Source organism: Pan paniscus, chromosome 2 (genome assembly GCF_029289425.2).
Source record: "Pan paniscus chromosome 2, NHGRI_mPanPan1-v2.0_pri, whole genome shotgun sequence".
Classification (NCBI taxonomy): domain Eukaryota; kingdom Metazoa; phylum Chordata; class Mammalia; order Primates; family Hominidae; genus Pan; species Pan paniscus.
In genome coordinates this window covers 177,085,510-177,101,750 of record NC_085926.1, presented here as the reverse complement: position 1 = coordinate 177,101,750, position 16,241 = coordinate 177,085,510, and the positions used below count along the sequence as shown (strand labels likewise).

The following is a 16,241-nucleotide window of genomic DNA, read 5'->3' as shown; positions in this document are numbered from 1 at the left end:
CTCTAGCCTGGGGGACAGAGCAAGACTCTGTCTTAAAAAAGATAAAAAAAAAAAGACTCCTAGATTTGATAAATGAATTCAGTAAAGTCTCAGGTTACAAAATCAGTGTACACAAATCAGCAGCATTGCTATACACCAACAACAACCAAGCTGAGAATCAAATTAAGAACACAAGCCCTTTTAGCTTCAAAAAAATACCTAGGAATGTACTTAACCAAGGGGGTGAAAGATCTTTTCAAGGAAAACTACAAAACACTGTCACCATCATTTTTCACAGAATTAGAAAAAAAAATCCTAAAATTCATATAAAACCGACCAAAAAGAGTCTGAATAGCCAAAGCAAGACTAAGCAAAAAGAACAAATCTGGAGGCATCACATTACTGGACTTCAAATTATACCAGAAAACTATAATTACCAAAACAGCAGATACACACAAAAGCAGACACACAGACCAATGGAACAGAATGGAGAACCCAGAAATAAAGCCAAAAACTTACAACGAACTGATCTTAGACATATAAAAACAAAAATTGGAGAAAGGACATTCTGTTTAATAAATGGTGGTGGGAAAACTAGCTAGCCACATGTAAAAGAATGAAACTGGATCCCTGTCTCTCACCTTATACAAAAATCAACTCAAGATGGATCGAAGACTTAAATCTAAGACCTGAAACCATAAAAATTCTAGAAGATAACTTAGGAAAAACTCTTTTAAACACTGGCCTAGGCAAATAATAAATGACTAAGACCCCAAAAGCAAATGCGACAAAAACAAACAAAATAAATGGGACCTAATTAAACTAAAAAGCCTCTGCATAACAAAAGAAAGAATCATCAAAGTTAACAGACAACCCGTAGAATGGGAGAAAATATTCCCAAACTATGCATCTGACAAAGGACTAATATCCAGAATCTATAAGGAACTCAAATCAGCAAGAAACAAAGAATCCCATCAAAAAGTGGGTTAAAGTGGGATGCAGTGGCTCAAGCCTGTAATCCCAGCACTTAGGGAGGCTGAGGCGGGTGGATCACCTGAGGTCAGGAATTCAAGACCAGCCTGACCAACATGGTGAAAACCCCGTCTCTACTAAAAATTCAAAAATTAGCCGTGTGTGGTGGCATGTGCCTGTAGTCCCAGCTACTTGGGAGGCTGAGGCAGGAGAATTGCTTTGAACCCAGGAGGTGGAGGTTGCGGTGAGCTGAGATCATGCCATTGTACTCCAGCCTGGGCAACAAGAGTGAGACTCCATCTCAAAAAAAAAAAAAAAAAAAAAAAAAAGTGGGCTAAGGACATGAATAGACAATTCTCAAAAGAAGATATATAAATGGTCAAGAAACATGAAAAAAATGCTCAACATCATTAATCATCAGGGAAATGCAAATTAAAACCACAATGAGATACCACCTTACTCCTGCAAGAATGGCCATAATTAAAAAGTCAAAAAACAACAGATGTTGACATGGATGTGGTGAAATGAGAATGCTTATACACTCCTGGTGGGAATGTAAATTAGTACAGCCTCTATGGAAAACAGTATGGAGATTTCTTAAAGAACTAAAAGTAGATCTACCATTTGGTCCAGGAATCCCTCTACCCAGAGGAAAAGAAGTCATTATATCAAAAAGGCATCTACATGCATATCGTATGTTTACTGCAGCACAATTCACAATTGCAAAGATATGAAACCAACGTAAGTACCCACTGACCAATGAGTGGATAAAGAAAGTGTACATATACACCACAGAATACTACTCCACCACAGAAAAGAATGAAATAATGTCTTTTGCAGCAACTGGGATGGAGCTGGAGGCCAGGAATGGAAAACCTGAAAATACAGTATGTTCTCACTTGTAAGTGGGAGCTAAGCTATAGGTACACAAAGGCATACAGAGTGATATAATGGACTACGGAGACTCAGATGGGAGAGGGTGGGAAGAACAGTGAGGGATAAAAAAGTATATATTGGGGGCAAAGCACACTACTTGGGTTAAAGGTGCGCTAAAATCTCAGACTTTACCACTATTTAATTCATCCATGTAATCAAAAACCACGTGTACCCCAAAAGCTATTGAAATAAGATAAAATAAAAAACAAACAAAAAATAGTTTTTGCTAAAGTGGTAAAAGAACTTCTATTATTTCATTTTATTTATTTTGATACAGGGTCTCACTCTGTTGCCCAGGTTGGAGTACAGTGGCGTGATCATGGCTCACTGCAACCTCAACCTCCTGGGCTCAAGTGATCCTCCCATCTCAGCCTCCTGAGTAGCTGGGACTACAGTGCATGCCACCACGCCTGGCTACTTTTTAAATTTTTTTGTAGACATGAATTCTCACTATGTTACCCAGGCTGGTTTCAATTCCTGAGCTCAAGTGATCCTCCAGCCTCGGCCTCCCAAAGAGTTGGGATTACAGGCATGAACCACCACACCCAGCCAACATTTATTATTTTGAAATTGCTTGAAAAATATTGTTTCTAATAGAGCAGCCAGAACTCTTTATTTTGTGTTTTTAATTGCTCAAGCTCACCTCTCAAATTCTCTTGTCTTTGTGCATTCTTGGGCTCCTTTACTAATCACTATTAAGAAATCCTGTGTCAAAACAAATGGCACACGTTCTCGTTTATAACCAAATTTTTTCTTCTTGTGATCCAAAAAGTGTCCAAAATCTATATGAAACAGCTTTCAAAAATAAGAAATTATGTTATAGTTTGATATATGCAGATACAAAATGTCTTGAATAAATTAAGAACACCAAAACATTTTAAACAGAGAAGACCATTACTTGTCCATCGTCTTTCACCATGATGTTACTATTGTGACGATCTCCAATTCCCAAAATGAAGGTAGCTACACAGTATCCAGCACATGAACGTGTAAACAGGTCAATGGCTGCATCATATCTACAAAGAATAAACACCTCATGAGTAGTATGGAAATATAGTGATTCAGGCCAACTTGAGAAAAGAAAACAGGGTGCAAGTTTCCATTTGAACAATGAAAACAATCACTGACAACGAATAAGGAAATTATGTCCAAAGATTTTGAGATTGTGAAGTTTTCATGGGTTTCTAAGGAAATTTCCAGATGTTCCCTGACCAAAGCATAATTCTTCATGTGAAAAAATACTTAGCATGTCATTAAAATTATTTTTTTCTAATCATTTTAACAATGAATTAGAAATAAAATTTTGAATGTGCAATATTCATTTGTTTTAAAAAGAATAAGCAATAACGATACATTTTAGATAATACATAAAATGAATGTTTAAGATTTTACCAAATTAAAAGTAATTATAATCATTTAAATCCATTAACATCAAATATTTCAAAGGTTGAGCATATTTTTTTCCATAGAAAGTACAATTGTTTTCTCTGGTCTAACTCAGAGGAATACACAAACACCGACAGATTCATCTAACAAAAACTTAGATTAACATAGGAAGAAAGAATAATACAACTCACATTTCTCCTTTGTTCTTGTCTTTGAGCCACTGATGTAGTGTGTGGCTGTTGAACTGCAGTGCACCTTTCAAGCCGCCTTTGCACTGAATTTGCATAATAGTGTGAGAATTTCGCACCACCTCAATAAGTCCCACACAGTCACCGATTGACAGACAACCATAAGGTAACATTCTGAAAGAGGAGTAACACGTTTACAATTAAATGATGGAATTTTAAAATAGCAAATGTTTTAATAGGCTAAAACATGAGTATTTTATTAGTAAATTTGTCATGCATGACCTTTACTGCCTTTCCCCAATTTTAATTTTCTTTTTTATGGTGTGATAAAGATACTCCTGGAATAATCCTCAAAATTATTCCTGTCATCATTTATTATAACCTTCAACTGAGAAAGCACTGTATTTTTATCAGAAAAGAATTAAGAAAATTATTGTGGCAATTAAAATTTTACAAACATTTATGATTTTAAAAATATGCGTTAATTTAAAGATGTTTAATTGACATCGAAATAAAACTGTAGGGCAGAAGTTCTCAATTTTGGTCTCAGGACTCCTTTACACTTGTAGAAATTACTGAGGACTCCAAAGAGCTTTTAGTTATGTGAATTACATCTACTGATATTAGAAATTGAAATAGGGAAAATAAAAATTTTAAATATTTACTAATTCATTTAAAAGCAACAAACTATGACATGTTAATATAAGTAACATATTTCATGAAACAAAAAATGCATTTAAAAAATTTAGTGAGAAGAGTGAAATTCTTTCACATTAAAAAATTTTTTTAAATGTCTGGCTTCATAGTACCCAGCTGGATTCTCATATATGCTTTTGTATGCAATCTAATGCAATGTTTTAATTAAAGTATAAAAAGAAAATCTGGCCTCACAAAGATAGGTAGGTAGAAAAAGAAGGAGTATTATAATAGACTTTTCAGATAATTGTGATATTTTTCTTTGGTACTATTCTAAAACCTGACAAGATAAGTTTCTTAAGTTGCAAAATGTAATCTAAAACTGTATCAATAAACTTTTCATACTCAGTTACATTAAAATCAATTTGTCTTTCTTGCCTTTTAAAGGATCTCTTACCCATACATGATTTTATAGTATGCTGCATGGTCATTTGTAGATGTTCCAAATGTTGATACTTTTCATTATACCATACTAAAAAACCACAATTGTTAATATTACCAAGAATCTCATCAGAAAGATGTTAAGTTTAGGGACTCTATTAGGTTCAGCGGCAGATAATGAAAATTAGAATTTTCAAAATTCTAATTTTGAATTTCTAATGAAATTTTTGTTGCAAGTTTGAATTTTATCATTGGCAACAAATACTGTCACAGTTGTTTTCTTCAAAGAGACAGGCACATATTGTTCATTTTCAAGAAAATGTCTGCCAAATATCCATGTCTGAATAACCATAGCTTGCCTACTAGTTATTTAAGTAAAAATCGTGTTCCATAAAAACAGCAGCTAGTTCAGCTCACAGCTCAAATAATCCCACAAATGTTTCCCTTTGATACAACCATAATACTTGGGATGTGGCACAAATGCTTTTTAGGGTACCTCTCATTTATTCACATAGAAAATTAAATAGGACACGTAGTCAAGGGTGCAGATGTGCGGATTTAAAGAGACAATGAAAAAAAGCACCTAACATTCAGATTGACACGTAAGTATCCAAAGTTTGGTTTTCCTTGCTCTGTTCTTCTCGTAAGCTACTCTCCATATTTTCCACCTTTCCTTTACTTCTTAAATTCCTAATACAGTCTATACTTATTTTCATTTTCTTACTTAATTCCTTGTAGCCTAGCTTCTACACCTACCACTCTAGTGAGTAAACTCTTAAAACTAATGATGAGTCACTAAATCCAAGTGCTTTTTCACAGGCCTTATTCTTTTAACCCCCTTGAAGCCCTTGGCCCTACAAATTGTCAATCACTTCCTCTAGTACTCCTACTTCCTTTGATGACTTCTCTTACACAACCTTTTCTTCTACCTGCCCTCGTAAATAGGGAAATATCTTAAGGTTGTACTCCTGCTCATTCTTTCTTATTTTATGTTTTTATCACTGTTGAACATGCTCACAGTTTACAGAATTTAATTGTCTTCTAAGTCTTGTTATTAAAAAAAAGAAGCAGGGTTAAAATAAACCCGATTCTGAATTATAGTTTTGCCAAGTATAAATAAAAATGCTGTTATGATTTTACTTAAATAATTTTAATCTAAAGTTAAACTTGAAATAAAATTTTTACTTATATTTACTTAAGTTAAAAAATATTCAGAAAATACAAGACTAAAAAACCATTAATATTTCTAATCATCTTAACTTCAGATGCTTTTTTGCAAAGTCATTAATTTATAATTAAACAATGTAATTAACCAGCGTTACACGGTTATCTCCTTTACTCTTTCTTAGCTCTATAATCTTTTTTACAGTCTATTCCTTTGGGGGACATGGTAGTAGTGGCATGTATCTCTCATGACACAGGAAATTATACCAAAAAGTGAAATTTGATTCATATAACATTAACCATTTTTGGAAAGCAGCAGGGGTTAAGCTACGTATCAGGAGTTACAAATTTGAAGTTGATGACAATTTTGTGCCTTAGCAGGTCACCTGAAATGTCCACTTTCTTCTTTGCAATAAAAGGGTACAACTATTTGTCACTGACACATTTTTGTATACTAGCTACTCTTAAAATTTATAAGCGGCATACAAATAAGCCCTTGTCTGGTGTTACCTGCAATTCCTACTAAATGTACCCTGTTGTTACAGCTAGACTTGACTCTATGTCCACTTATAGGCCAAAATACTTTGGACAGAGTGGGCTTTGCCTGAATGACTATGGATTTGCAAAAAGACAAGTCAGGTAAGGAAGAACATTTTAGAAGCAACAATGACTAGGAGAAGATGAAGCATGACAGAAAACTTGGTGATAATACTGATATTGTGGAAAGTTGGGTAGAAACCAACAGACTGGTAAAAACTCTAAGATAGCTGGTTGCATAATTTTGCTGCAAAACTGATTCCAATATTTGAGGATTTATACAGTTTTAGAATTAGAAAATTCCCATTATGAAACTTTCTTTTAAACTCTTAATTTCTGAATGAAAACAGGGGTCTTTTGTGTCTCCTTTGTCTTGTTCCTAATGGTGACACTCCAGAGGCAGTAGCAGAGTGTTTATTAGCTTATTAGCTCTTTTTACTTAGCTGAATATAATTTAGCTATTCTAAGTCAAGTAAGAGGAGGATATGTCAAAGTACTATAGTGTAATCAACTACTGATAATTACTGCATACATTTCTTTTTAGACATATGCCTCTATATGCTTCTATAATTATTAATAGTTCACTTTTTCAGGATAACTTTCAACATACAGGTTGCCTTACTGGTTACCTACCGAAGATCAAGACCTTGATTTTGCCAGATATTTTCCATAATACGAATAATTTGAAGTGTTAGCATATCTTGCCGTAAATCTGAAATTCAAATAATATGTATCACCATTTAATGCCACAGATGCAAATTTGGGGATCACGCCATCACATGGTTTTCAAATGAAAAACAAATACAGCTATATTTACTCTTCAAAAGAAACTTCAGGAAAGCAATATTCTGATTTCTTTTCAAAAAATTTATAAATGAGTGTATATGTCCACTCAAAGCCTTTACATAGCTTTATTAATGTATTTATAATTTTTTGAGATGGGGTCTTGCTAAGTTGCCCAGGCTGGTCTAAAACTCCTGGGCTCAAGTAATCCTCCAGAGCAACTGGGATCACAAGCATGCACCACTACAAATGGCTCTTAATATTCTGATTCTTAAATCCACTTTTGAAGTCTTTGCATAAACATATTTGAATAACAATGTAGGATAAGTGAGCACGCATCTCACAAAAATTTTTAATTAAAGCATTTATAGTAATTATTTTTCTGAATCCTTAAATTTGAACATGTGTTTATATTAAAATATTGGGATCAACAGAATTCACTGCTGAAATGTCATTTCCTATTGAAAACCCGTCCATGATCCTCCTTCACTCCCCCCATAGCCTTTTCCTCCATATAAGTACCTTCTTTTATATGGTTCCTGAGCAGACTACACTTTTCCTTTGCAACATGCTTGCAATTTTATTTTTGTAATTATTCATTTAATGTCCCTCTTTTCTCTGTTAGGCTGTAAGCTCCAAGAGGGCAGGGATTCTGTTTTCCTCACTGCTAAAACCCCAGAGCCTAGCACATAGAATATTTATGGAATGAATGGATACTCACACAGCTAAGCAAATGATAATTAGAAACTGATTTAAAAAAAAAACCAAAACAACAACAAAAAATACTTCTCTACACAGGTCCACGGGAGGGGGGTTGGAGGCAGGGAACAGGAAAAAGAAAAAACAAAAAACTGATTTCAGGACTTCTGATCTAAACCTAGTACTTCTTTTCTTTTCATTGATTATACATGCATATTTCAAAGGTCAAGACATCTGATAAATATTACTTATTTTATCACATGTGTATATTCCTTAAATGGCTTTCAATAGTTTTCATGGTTCATAAATATCCTGTGTATAAAAAGATAGCTAAATTCATGCATCATAAGCTCATTAATACTCTTCCTTACCATCCCCATTTTTAAAGATGATCTCATTGTTCTGAAACAGTAACTCTGACATGATGTCTGGGTTCTCCCAATTCAACCACAGTGGCCTTTTCGCAGAGGACATAATTCGACACTCTTCAAGCCTTTAAAATAGTTAAAAACTTTACTAGGTACCTTTGCTTTATTATTCTTTTACCCTCAAATTTATTTTAAAATATAAATACAATATAGCTTTTTGAAGTGTTACAAAGATTTACAACTTTCACCTCAATTTTTATTTAGGAATCCATTTCTAAAGAGTATAAAAAAAACTAAAAGTTTTAAAAGTTATATAATTGCATATGAATTTCCAACAAATATATAGAGATATATCATTAGTTTTACAGATATTACATTTCCATTTCTTATCCTATGGTAACAGAAATTCTGGCCATAGAAGGTTTTAAACTGTATTATTTAAGTAGTAAAAACTCATTCTGAATAAAGGCAGTACTGAACTTAAGATAATTTACTACTCTTATTTTGAGGGTAGGAGAATGAGAGAGAGAGAAGCATAAATTATTGAACATTCTAATTATAACAGACATTTTTACTTTTCTCAAGATTTTATCCAGAAAAGGTATTTATTTAAATATATCAATGAAACCCCCAAGAAAGTACCTGAGGTTTCCTAGTTGATGAGCAGGGTTTAGAGGAGACAGAAAGCCCTGTAGAGCATCCATGAAATCTGGTCGCCTCATTTGCTCAACTAAAAACTTCATCTGTACCTGATTAAAAAAAAGGATAGTCACAGTAAGAAACTGACTTAATAAAAGATAAAACTAACTGCTAATCTCTTTCTCACATGAGAACCTCAGTACTGTACAGTCTCTGAATCTACATCCTAGACTGCTGCTTTCTAATTAAGAGGGTTTCTACAACACAGAGCAGCAACACTCAGAGACAGAAGCAAGACTGGCAGCACTGTGTACCCCTTCCTGTAAGAAGATGAAATCTGCTTGGTGATAGTGGCAATGCTTTTGGCTGTAGAGCAGGGCTAGTCAACCGGCAGGTCAGCTGCCAGTTTTTGTAAATTGAGTTGTATTAGAATATAGCTACACCCATTCATTACATATTGGCTGCTTTTACGAGAATAGCAGAGTTGAATAGTTAAGACAGAGACCACATGGGCCTGCAAAGTCTAAAACAGTTACTATCTGGCCCTTTAAGAAAATTTGCTGATCTGTGTTCTAGAGGAAAAACTAAGGAGACCATGTTACATTAGCTTAATAACCTTACTTTTAGGCTTTTAAGAAAACACAGCATTCATACTCTCTTTGCTGGGTGAAAGTGGTCTAGTGAGGCTAAAAGAAATTGTTGGGAAAAGGACTTGTAAAAACATTTGTTACATGGGGTCTCATACTATATTCAGGTTTTAGTATGTGGCTACAAAACAATATCCCTTTTTAATCAATTCAAATCAGAGCCCAGACTGCTGAGTTATCATGCAATAGCTGGGATTTTATTTTAGGAAACTTTCACCTATTGAAAATATAAAATGTGAGTGGGGGAAAAAGTGGTTAGGGGCTAGGAATTAATAATAAATTAATTTTCATGCTGGAATTTAAATAATAAAGTTTTTTTCTTCGTGTTATATACAAATGAATAGTTAGAAAATCTAATCATCACTGACTAGATAGCTCTTGTTCATGTAAAGGCATTTCTATCACTGACAACTCTAATGTTAGCACAATGCTTCTTACATTTTATCACTCATTGTTACAACAAAACACAAAGCCACTCAAAGTAACTGCTCTTGTTTCTATGACTGCAATCTTAGTTCCCTATCAAAATCTCATTTAAGCCAATAATGATCTGAGTAATGAATTTCATGTTCCTAATTAATCCACTGTATCATAGCCAATTTGTGATATAAAAACTCCAGCTTAGAAGAAATGCCTACACAGATGGTCTCCAACTTACAATGGTTTTGACTTACTATTTTTCAACTTTGTGATGGTGTGAAAGCAACATGCATTCAGAAATTATATGTCAAATTTTGAACTTTTATCTCTTCCTACATGCATTCAGTAGAAACTATACATCAAATTTTAAACTTTTATCTCTTCCTGGGCTAGTGATATGCAACACAGTATTTTCTTGAGATGCTGGGTAGCAGCAGCGAGCCGCAGCTCCCAGTCAGCCATGCAGTCACGAGGGTAAACGACCAATAGTCTACAGTGTACTGTGTGGCCAGCATTTTTTGGATACTGTGTTTTGTGTTTTCGCATCCCATCACATCTACAAAATGCCCATTTTTGCCTGTAAGATATTTTCAACTTATGATGTGTTTATCAGGATATAACCCTGTTATAAGTTGAGGAACATCTGTATTTACAAATGTATCTAAAATTTAGTTTCTTTTTTCTCAGCTCAGTTACAATATATAAATACAATAAATTTTGTTCTTCCAGGGCAATCTAGACCCTTCTTGCTCATAAATTCCAGTATCAGAAAGAGTACAATTATTTTCTAACATCCTATATTTGAATTTATATATCACACTTCAATAAAATCAACTCACACTGTATGACATTTACATTAATACAATAACTTTGTTTTAATTTTTTTTTTTCCTTCAAGTACTAGTAATGAAGATGCTGGAAAAATTCATTCAGTACTGCTAACTTACATTCTCTGTCCTTTGGGGACTCACTAATATACGATTTTTATTTTTTTTTTCCTTTTACTAGAGGTGAGGAATGAGCTTCCTTTTAATTGTAAGAGGTGGTGAATTTAGGATGTGGTGGATTGGATTGAATAAAGAATAGGGTGTAGGAAAAGGTCATAAAAAAGTTTACATTGGTCTAGGCACAGTGGCTCATGCCTGTAATTCCAGCACTTTGGGAGGCCGAGGTGGGCAGACTGCTTGAGCCCAGGAATTGGAGACCAGCCTGGGCAACAAAGTGAAACACTGTCTCTACTAAAAATACAAAAATTAGCTGGAAGTGGTGGCATGCTCCTATAGTCCTAGCTACTCAGGAGGCTGAGGTGGGAGGATGGCTTGAACCCAGGAGGTCAAGGCTGCAGTGAGCCGAAATTGCACCACTGCATTCCAGGCCAGGCAAAAGAGCCAGACCCTGTCTCAAAAAAAAAAAAAGTTTACATTGTATTTCCTACTCTTAGTTATACTAAGCTAGACAGCAGATGACTAGAGTGTGATATATTTACTGAGTGACTCAAAATCCATTTTAAACTTGGAAATGTAAAAACTAACTTCTTTCCACTCATTTTCAGGGTCATTACTGAGAGACAATAAATGACAGAATAAGGAAATAATCACTGTAAATACTTAGGGACCTGAATAAGAGAAAGGAAGGGAAAGTAAAGGGATCTAACATTTATTGGGCACCTTCTATGTTCCAAGGATTGTGATAGGTTCTTTGCATATCTCATGTAATTTAATTCTCACAATGGCCTTATGAAGCAGGTATTATTCCCATTTTACAGACAAAGAAAATGAGTCCTGAGAGCCTGCATGACGTGTCTAACACTACACAGCTGAGAGGCAGTGGAACTTGGTTCCAAATCCTAATCTGCTTGATTCCAAGGACCATGATCTGTATATACACTGGGCTTCTAAACAACTCTGCCCCACTGCAGTGAAAAGAGTCTCAAACACAAACTAGAGTCACACACCTTTTGTGTTTCATCCTTCTTCTCCTGTTTGAGAATGTCAGTTAAGTTAATGAGCTTTTCCATTGCCTCGACTTGCCTATTCAGGTGCTTCAAATACATCCCACATGCACGACAATAGGACTCCAAAAGCAGGCCAAACCTCTGGCTAACTGTTTTATTGTGCATCTCAGATCTAAAAGAATCGTGCAAAATTAAAAAAATATATATATAGTCTTAAATCAGTATACAAATAATCTTTGCTAAACAATTTAAACACTCATTTTTGAAATCCAATAAATGTTACAATCATACTAATAATAAAATTATTCAAAACCTGTAATTTAGAAACAAAACCACCATGAGTTTCAGGTAGTTCCTGAATATGTGATTAAATAAACATCTAGTTTTTAGGTTTATTTCAACTAGTTTTCATTGACTAATCTCAGTACAAGATATAAAAACATGAAAAAAGGAAATTGAGCACAAAAATAATCAAATGAAGAGGGAGGGAACAAAGCGCTCAGTGAATGCTGTTTGACTCTTCTGACACACGCCTATGCTTCTTGTTTTCAACTTAACTTCTGGGTTCCATTATTAAATTTTAACACTTAAAATATCATATTAGATATAAATCTGCTTCTAAATTTATGAAAAGTTATATGGTTTATGACCTGTAACTTTTGAGTACTACATATATCACATTCTACAAAACATTTTTTATTCTTAATTAGCTTGTTTTTCAGTAAGAACCACGGGAGTTTGACATTGTTCTGAATTTCAAGGTAAAACATTTTTTTCTTTGTTTGGGGATATTGTAATCCATACACACAGTGAAACCTACAGCAATATTCATCTGGACCTAGAAAATTTGACTTAAGTAGAACAAAAATCTTTAAAAATATTTAAGCTCTCATTCATGACTAAAATTTAGTTTTGAATTTACTGCTTTTTAAATTTCAAAGAGCAAAAGTTGAGAAGCTCATCACTGGTACAAAATACTTTTAGTATGGAAAACTCTTCCAGCCAAACATAAACAAAAGTATATAAGTAATACATATTTATAAATCTATTAAGAAAGCAAGTAATATGTACCTTAAGAATTTAATGGGAAAATAATTAGACTTACTTTAAATGCCAAAAGAAAAAGTGCCCAATCCTTTGATTAGTCAATGCTTTCTTCAGTAAAAATCTCACAAGCAAGTTATCCAAATATTGTTCATATTTTAGGACCTAGGTGATTCAAAAAAAACAAATCAGGGTCAGTTTCTGCATGGCCGATCTAAAGAAAATTTTTTCAGAAAGAAAGTGGATATTACTGGTAATAATTTTTTTTTTAAGCATAAAACTAGTTAGTGCAGTAGGTTTTTTAAAAGGAAGTTGTATGGATCTAGAATAAATTATTATTGTAATTAAACATTATTTCCTATTTTATATTATTTTACCTGTACTAGCTGAATTAAATACTGAGAAAGTTTGTCATCTGTTAAATATTTTTCCAAGCACCGAACAGCAAAACCTCGAACCATAGGATCTGGGTAATTACAGTCCAGAAGTTCCATAGCCTGTTCAGGTTTGATTGGAGGCCAGTCTTTTACCAAGCAATACATCTGTGTATGAGAAAGACAATAAATCATATTTAAAGGGGAAAGATAGTTGTGAATGAGCCATCTAAAACACTGCCTTAACTTCTGATTTTAAAATTAGTTTAGATAAATAATCTCCTTAGAATTTACAGTTCTAATTAGTTTTATCTATGGAAATAATGTTAAGGGTGTTTTTTTCTACACTATATTACTATTAGTCTATTTCATTTATTTATGTGGACTTTCTGAGAGAAAACAATTTAAGTGACATACCAATTTGTACAACAGTTATCTAGTAATCTCAAACATACATTTACCTGGGCTACTTCATCTCTAGAATTCCATTTAACAGACAGAAGCAATTTGGGTAGAATTTCGGGGATAGTTACACAATAGTGTCTGTGTGGGAGAAACAAAATAAACATAAACATTCTTGCATGCTATTCAAAAGGTTGACATGTCTAACTTCTCCATATGAATCTTCTTAAGAAGTCCCAAACTTCTTACATTACTAGCTTTTTTAAAATTCAAAAGACATCAGTGTTTAACCCTATAGTTGGAAATATATTTACATATATACTTAGGCACAGTTATAATGGCAAAGAACACAAAAGGAAAATGCAAATGGATTATAAGTACTTAAATTTAGTTAACAGTTAAGAAAAATTATGAATATATGTTATACCACTCTTCATATAGCTCATATTTTTCAACTACTTATGCAACATGAATGAATCATAGAGTCACCACTTCTACTGTAGTTACTGGACAAAATTTATGTCTTAATGGACTTTCTGCAGAAATGCACTGCAACTGGTTTATTTAAATATACCCGTATCACCAACAGCAGGGTAATTTCTTCATAAATGAAAATAAGGCATTATACTATTTGAAGAAACGTAAGAAAAAAGAAAAATGAAAGGGAACCCCTAAAAATTATAATATCTAGACCAACTAAATCACATCTAAATTGACCTAAAACTACTAGAATATTTTAAACAATCCTAAAGAAAGTCATATCAGGAATTCAGAGTAAGAAAAAGCATTTAATGTGCCAACTACCAATGTAGTATGATTTTCTACAAATATCAATTTACAGCCATTGTTTTTAAAAAGGCAATGTTTATAGTTTAAAAATCATGTAAATTCTGCTTTATTTATTCCAATAGGTATGGTAAAAACATGCTGAGATCAGCCAAAGTCAGTTATTTTTTCTGTAATAAAGAAAAAGAAACAGAGAATCTCCATTTTAGCACTTACCTGTGGCTCCATAGAAAATCTTTCTCCTGCTCAGTGATTTCAGAGAGAGGATCTCGTGTAGAAATTGCTTTGAGCTGTTCTTTGTCATTTTCCCTTAATTCATTGTCTCTAGCTAGTCTGTTACTCTGTAAAATAAAATAATATCTTATATAGCTTTCTTTGTCATATTTTTCCCCTCTGGATTCACAGATGATTTACAGAAAAAGCAAATACATTTTCAATAAATTTTACATTGCTAATTAACTGTTGTAAAATAATTTATTTTCATTGCAAGACTTTATTTTCAGAGACAGGAAAGAACCAATCTAAGACATAATATTTGTGGAACAAATCCAGTAATTTATTTGGTTAATATTACACCAGTCACAGAATAGTAACTGCTGAAGTTAGCCAACAACAAGACCAGATTAGGATACTAGAGGATGGTAGTGAACAATTTACTTTTCCTCCTGATGAGGATCTTGTTAACTTATCTGTGAATGTTTTTGATATAGAGAATAAGAAACACTAAAATGATAAAAATGTAAACCCTTTCATGTTCTTTGCCTGAACAGATCCTTATGATCCCTGCAAGGCTTTCAAATTTAAAAAGTAAAAACCAATAAGAAAAAAAGAATGAAGAAACACCCCCATTAAAACACTGTATCCTGAATATTAGAAAACGAAAAATAATATTTTTTGTATAATTCCAAGCAATGTATATTCCCTGCAAATATAGATATATTAACTGTGTAATGAATAATGAGTACATATTAATGTATTATGCAAAACAAATATAAACCCCTTAGGATGGGTTACGTATATTTTTAAATGGCTAAAAATGAAAGCAGACATCCATGCCACTTGGTTTGTATGTGTTTATATGCTGTTAACTTATTCAGCAGCATGAAGAAATATTACTGGCACATATTTGTTCAACAAGTATTTATTAAATATGTACTATGTACCTTGTTTTGTTCTTGCTGTTGGGATTACAAAATAGTAAAAGACCCTGCACTAACAGAGCCTCTGTTATAGTGGGAAATCAAATAAATAAAAATATTGGAAAATTGATATAATGTACTCTGGATGATGTAACAGAGAATGACTGAGAACATAGTATTTGTGATTCAAGTAACAAGAAGGAATCTTTATCCACACTAAGATTTGGGAAAGACTATTGCAGATGGAGAAAACACTGCAAGCCTTCCTCCCACCCCGGAAATAACTAGTTTGGTGTGAAGGAATAAAGCCAGTGAGCCTGATGGGCAATAGAGAAGGGAAAGAAGAAATGTAAGCTGAATTCAGACCACGTAAAATTTGCGAACAGGGTATAAAGTTGGGATTTTATTTTTATTGATAGCTATTTAAAGAATGAATACCATGATTTGATTTGTATTTCATAAAATTATGGCTTCTCTGTGGAAGGAGGGAGAGGTTATTCCAATAGTCCAGGAAAGAGATAATACATACTCAATCCTCTATTTACCAGGAAAAGAAGCTGCTACTGTTTATTTACTTATTTTTATTTGTTTACATTTTAAATATAAAATAACTTACAGAAGAATAAAGTGATGGGGAAAACAATTTTATTAGACATTTTAAGAATTTAAATATTATAAAACCAAATTCTTATCTACATTTTCCTGGTTTTGAAGATAAATATATCATTGTCAAACTAGAAACTACAT

General features: G+C 33.3%; 1 protein-coding gene across 2 annotated transcripts in view; it reads right to left on the bottom strand.

Annotated features, from left to right (window-relative positions):
- The window catches only part of PIK3CA (phosphatidylinositol-4,5-bisphosphate 3-kinase catalytic subunit alpha), an 84,863-nt gene that overhangs the window by 2,079 nt on the left and 66,543 nt on the right, over positions 1-16,241 (bottom strand). For both annotated transcript variants that reach the window (XM_034957744.3, XM_055110704.1), the window contains exons 10-20: positions 14,572-14,696; positions 13,629-13,710; positions 13,171-13,335; positions 12,855-12,958; positions 11,750-11,921; positions 8,732-8,838; positions 8,093-8,214; positions 6,873-6,951; positions 3,465-3,635; positions 2,786-2,903; positions 2,531-2,682 (exon numbers count right to left, since the gene is read on the bottom strand). In XM_034957744.3, coding sequence (XP_034813635.1) covers positions 2,531-2,682; positions 2,786-2,903; positions 3,465-3,635; positions 6,873-6,951; positions 8,093-8,214; positions 8,732-8,838; positions 11,750-11,921; positions 12,855-12,958; positions 13,171-13,335; positions 13,629-13,710; positions 14,572-14,696 — 1,397 coding nt within the window. The remainder of the gene's footprint in view (positions 1-2,530; positions 2,683-2,785; positions 2,904-3,464; positions 3,636-6,872; positions 6,952-8,092; positions 8,215-8,731; positions 8,839-11,749; positions 11,922-12,854; positions 12,959-13,170; positions 13,336-13,628; positions 13,711-14,571; positions 14,697-16,241) is intronic.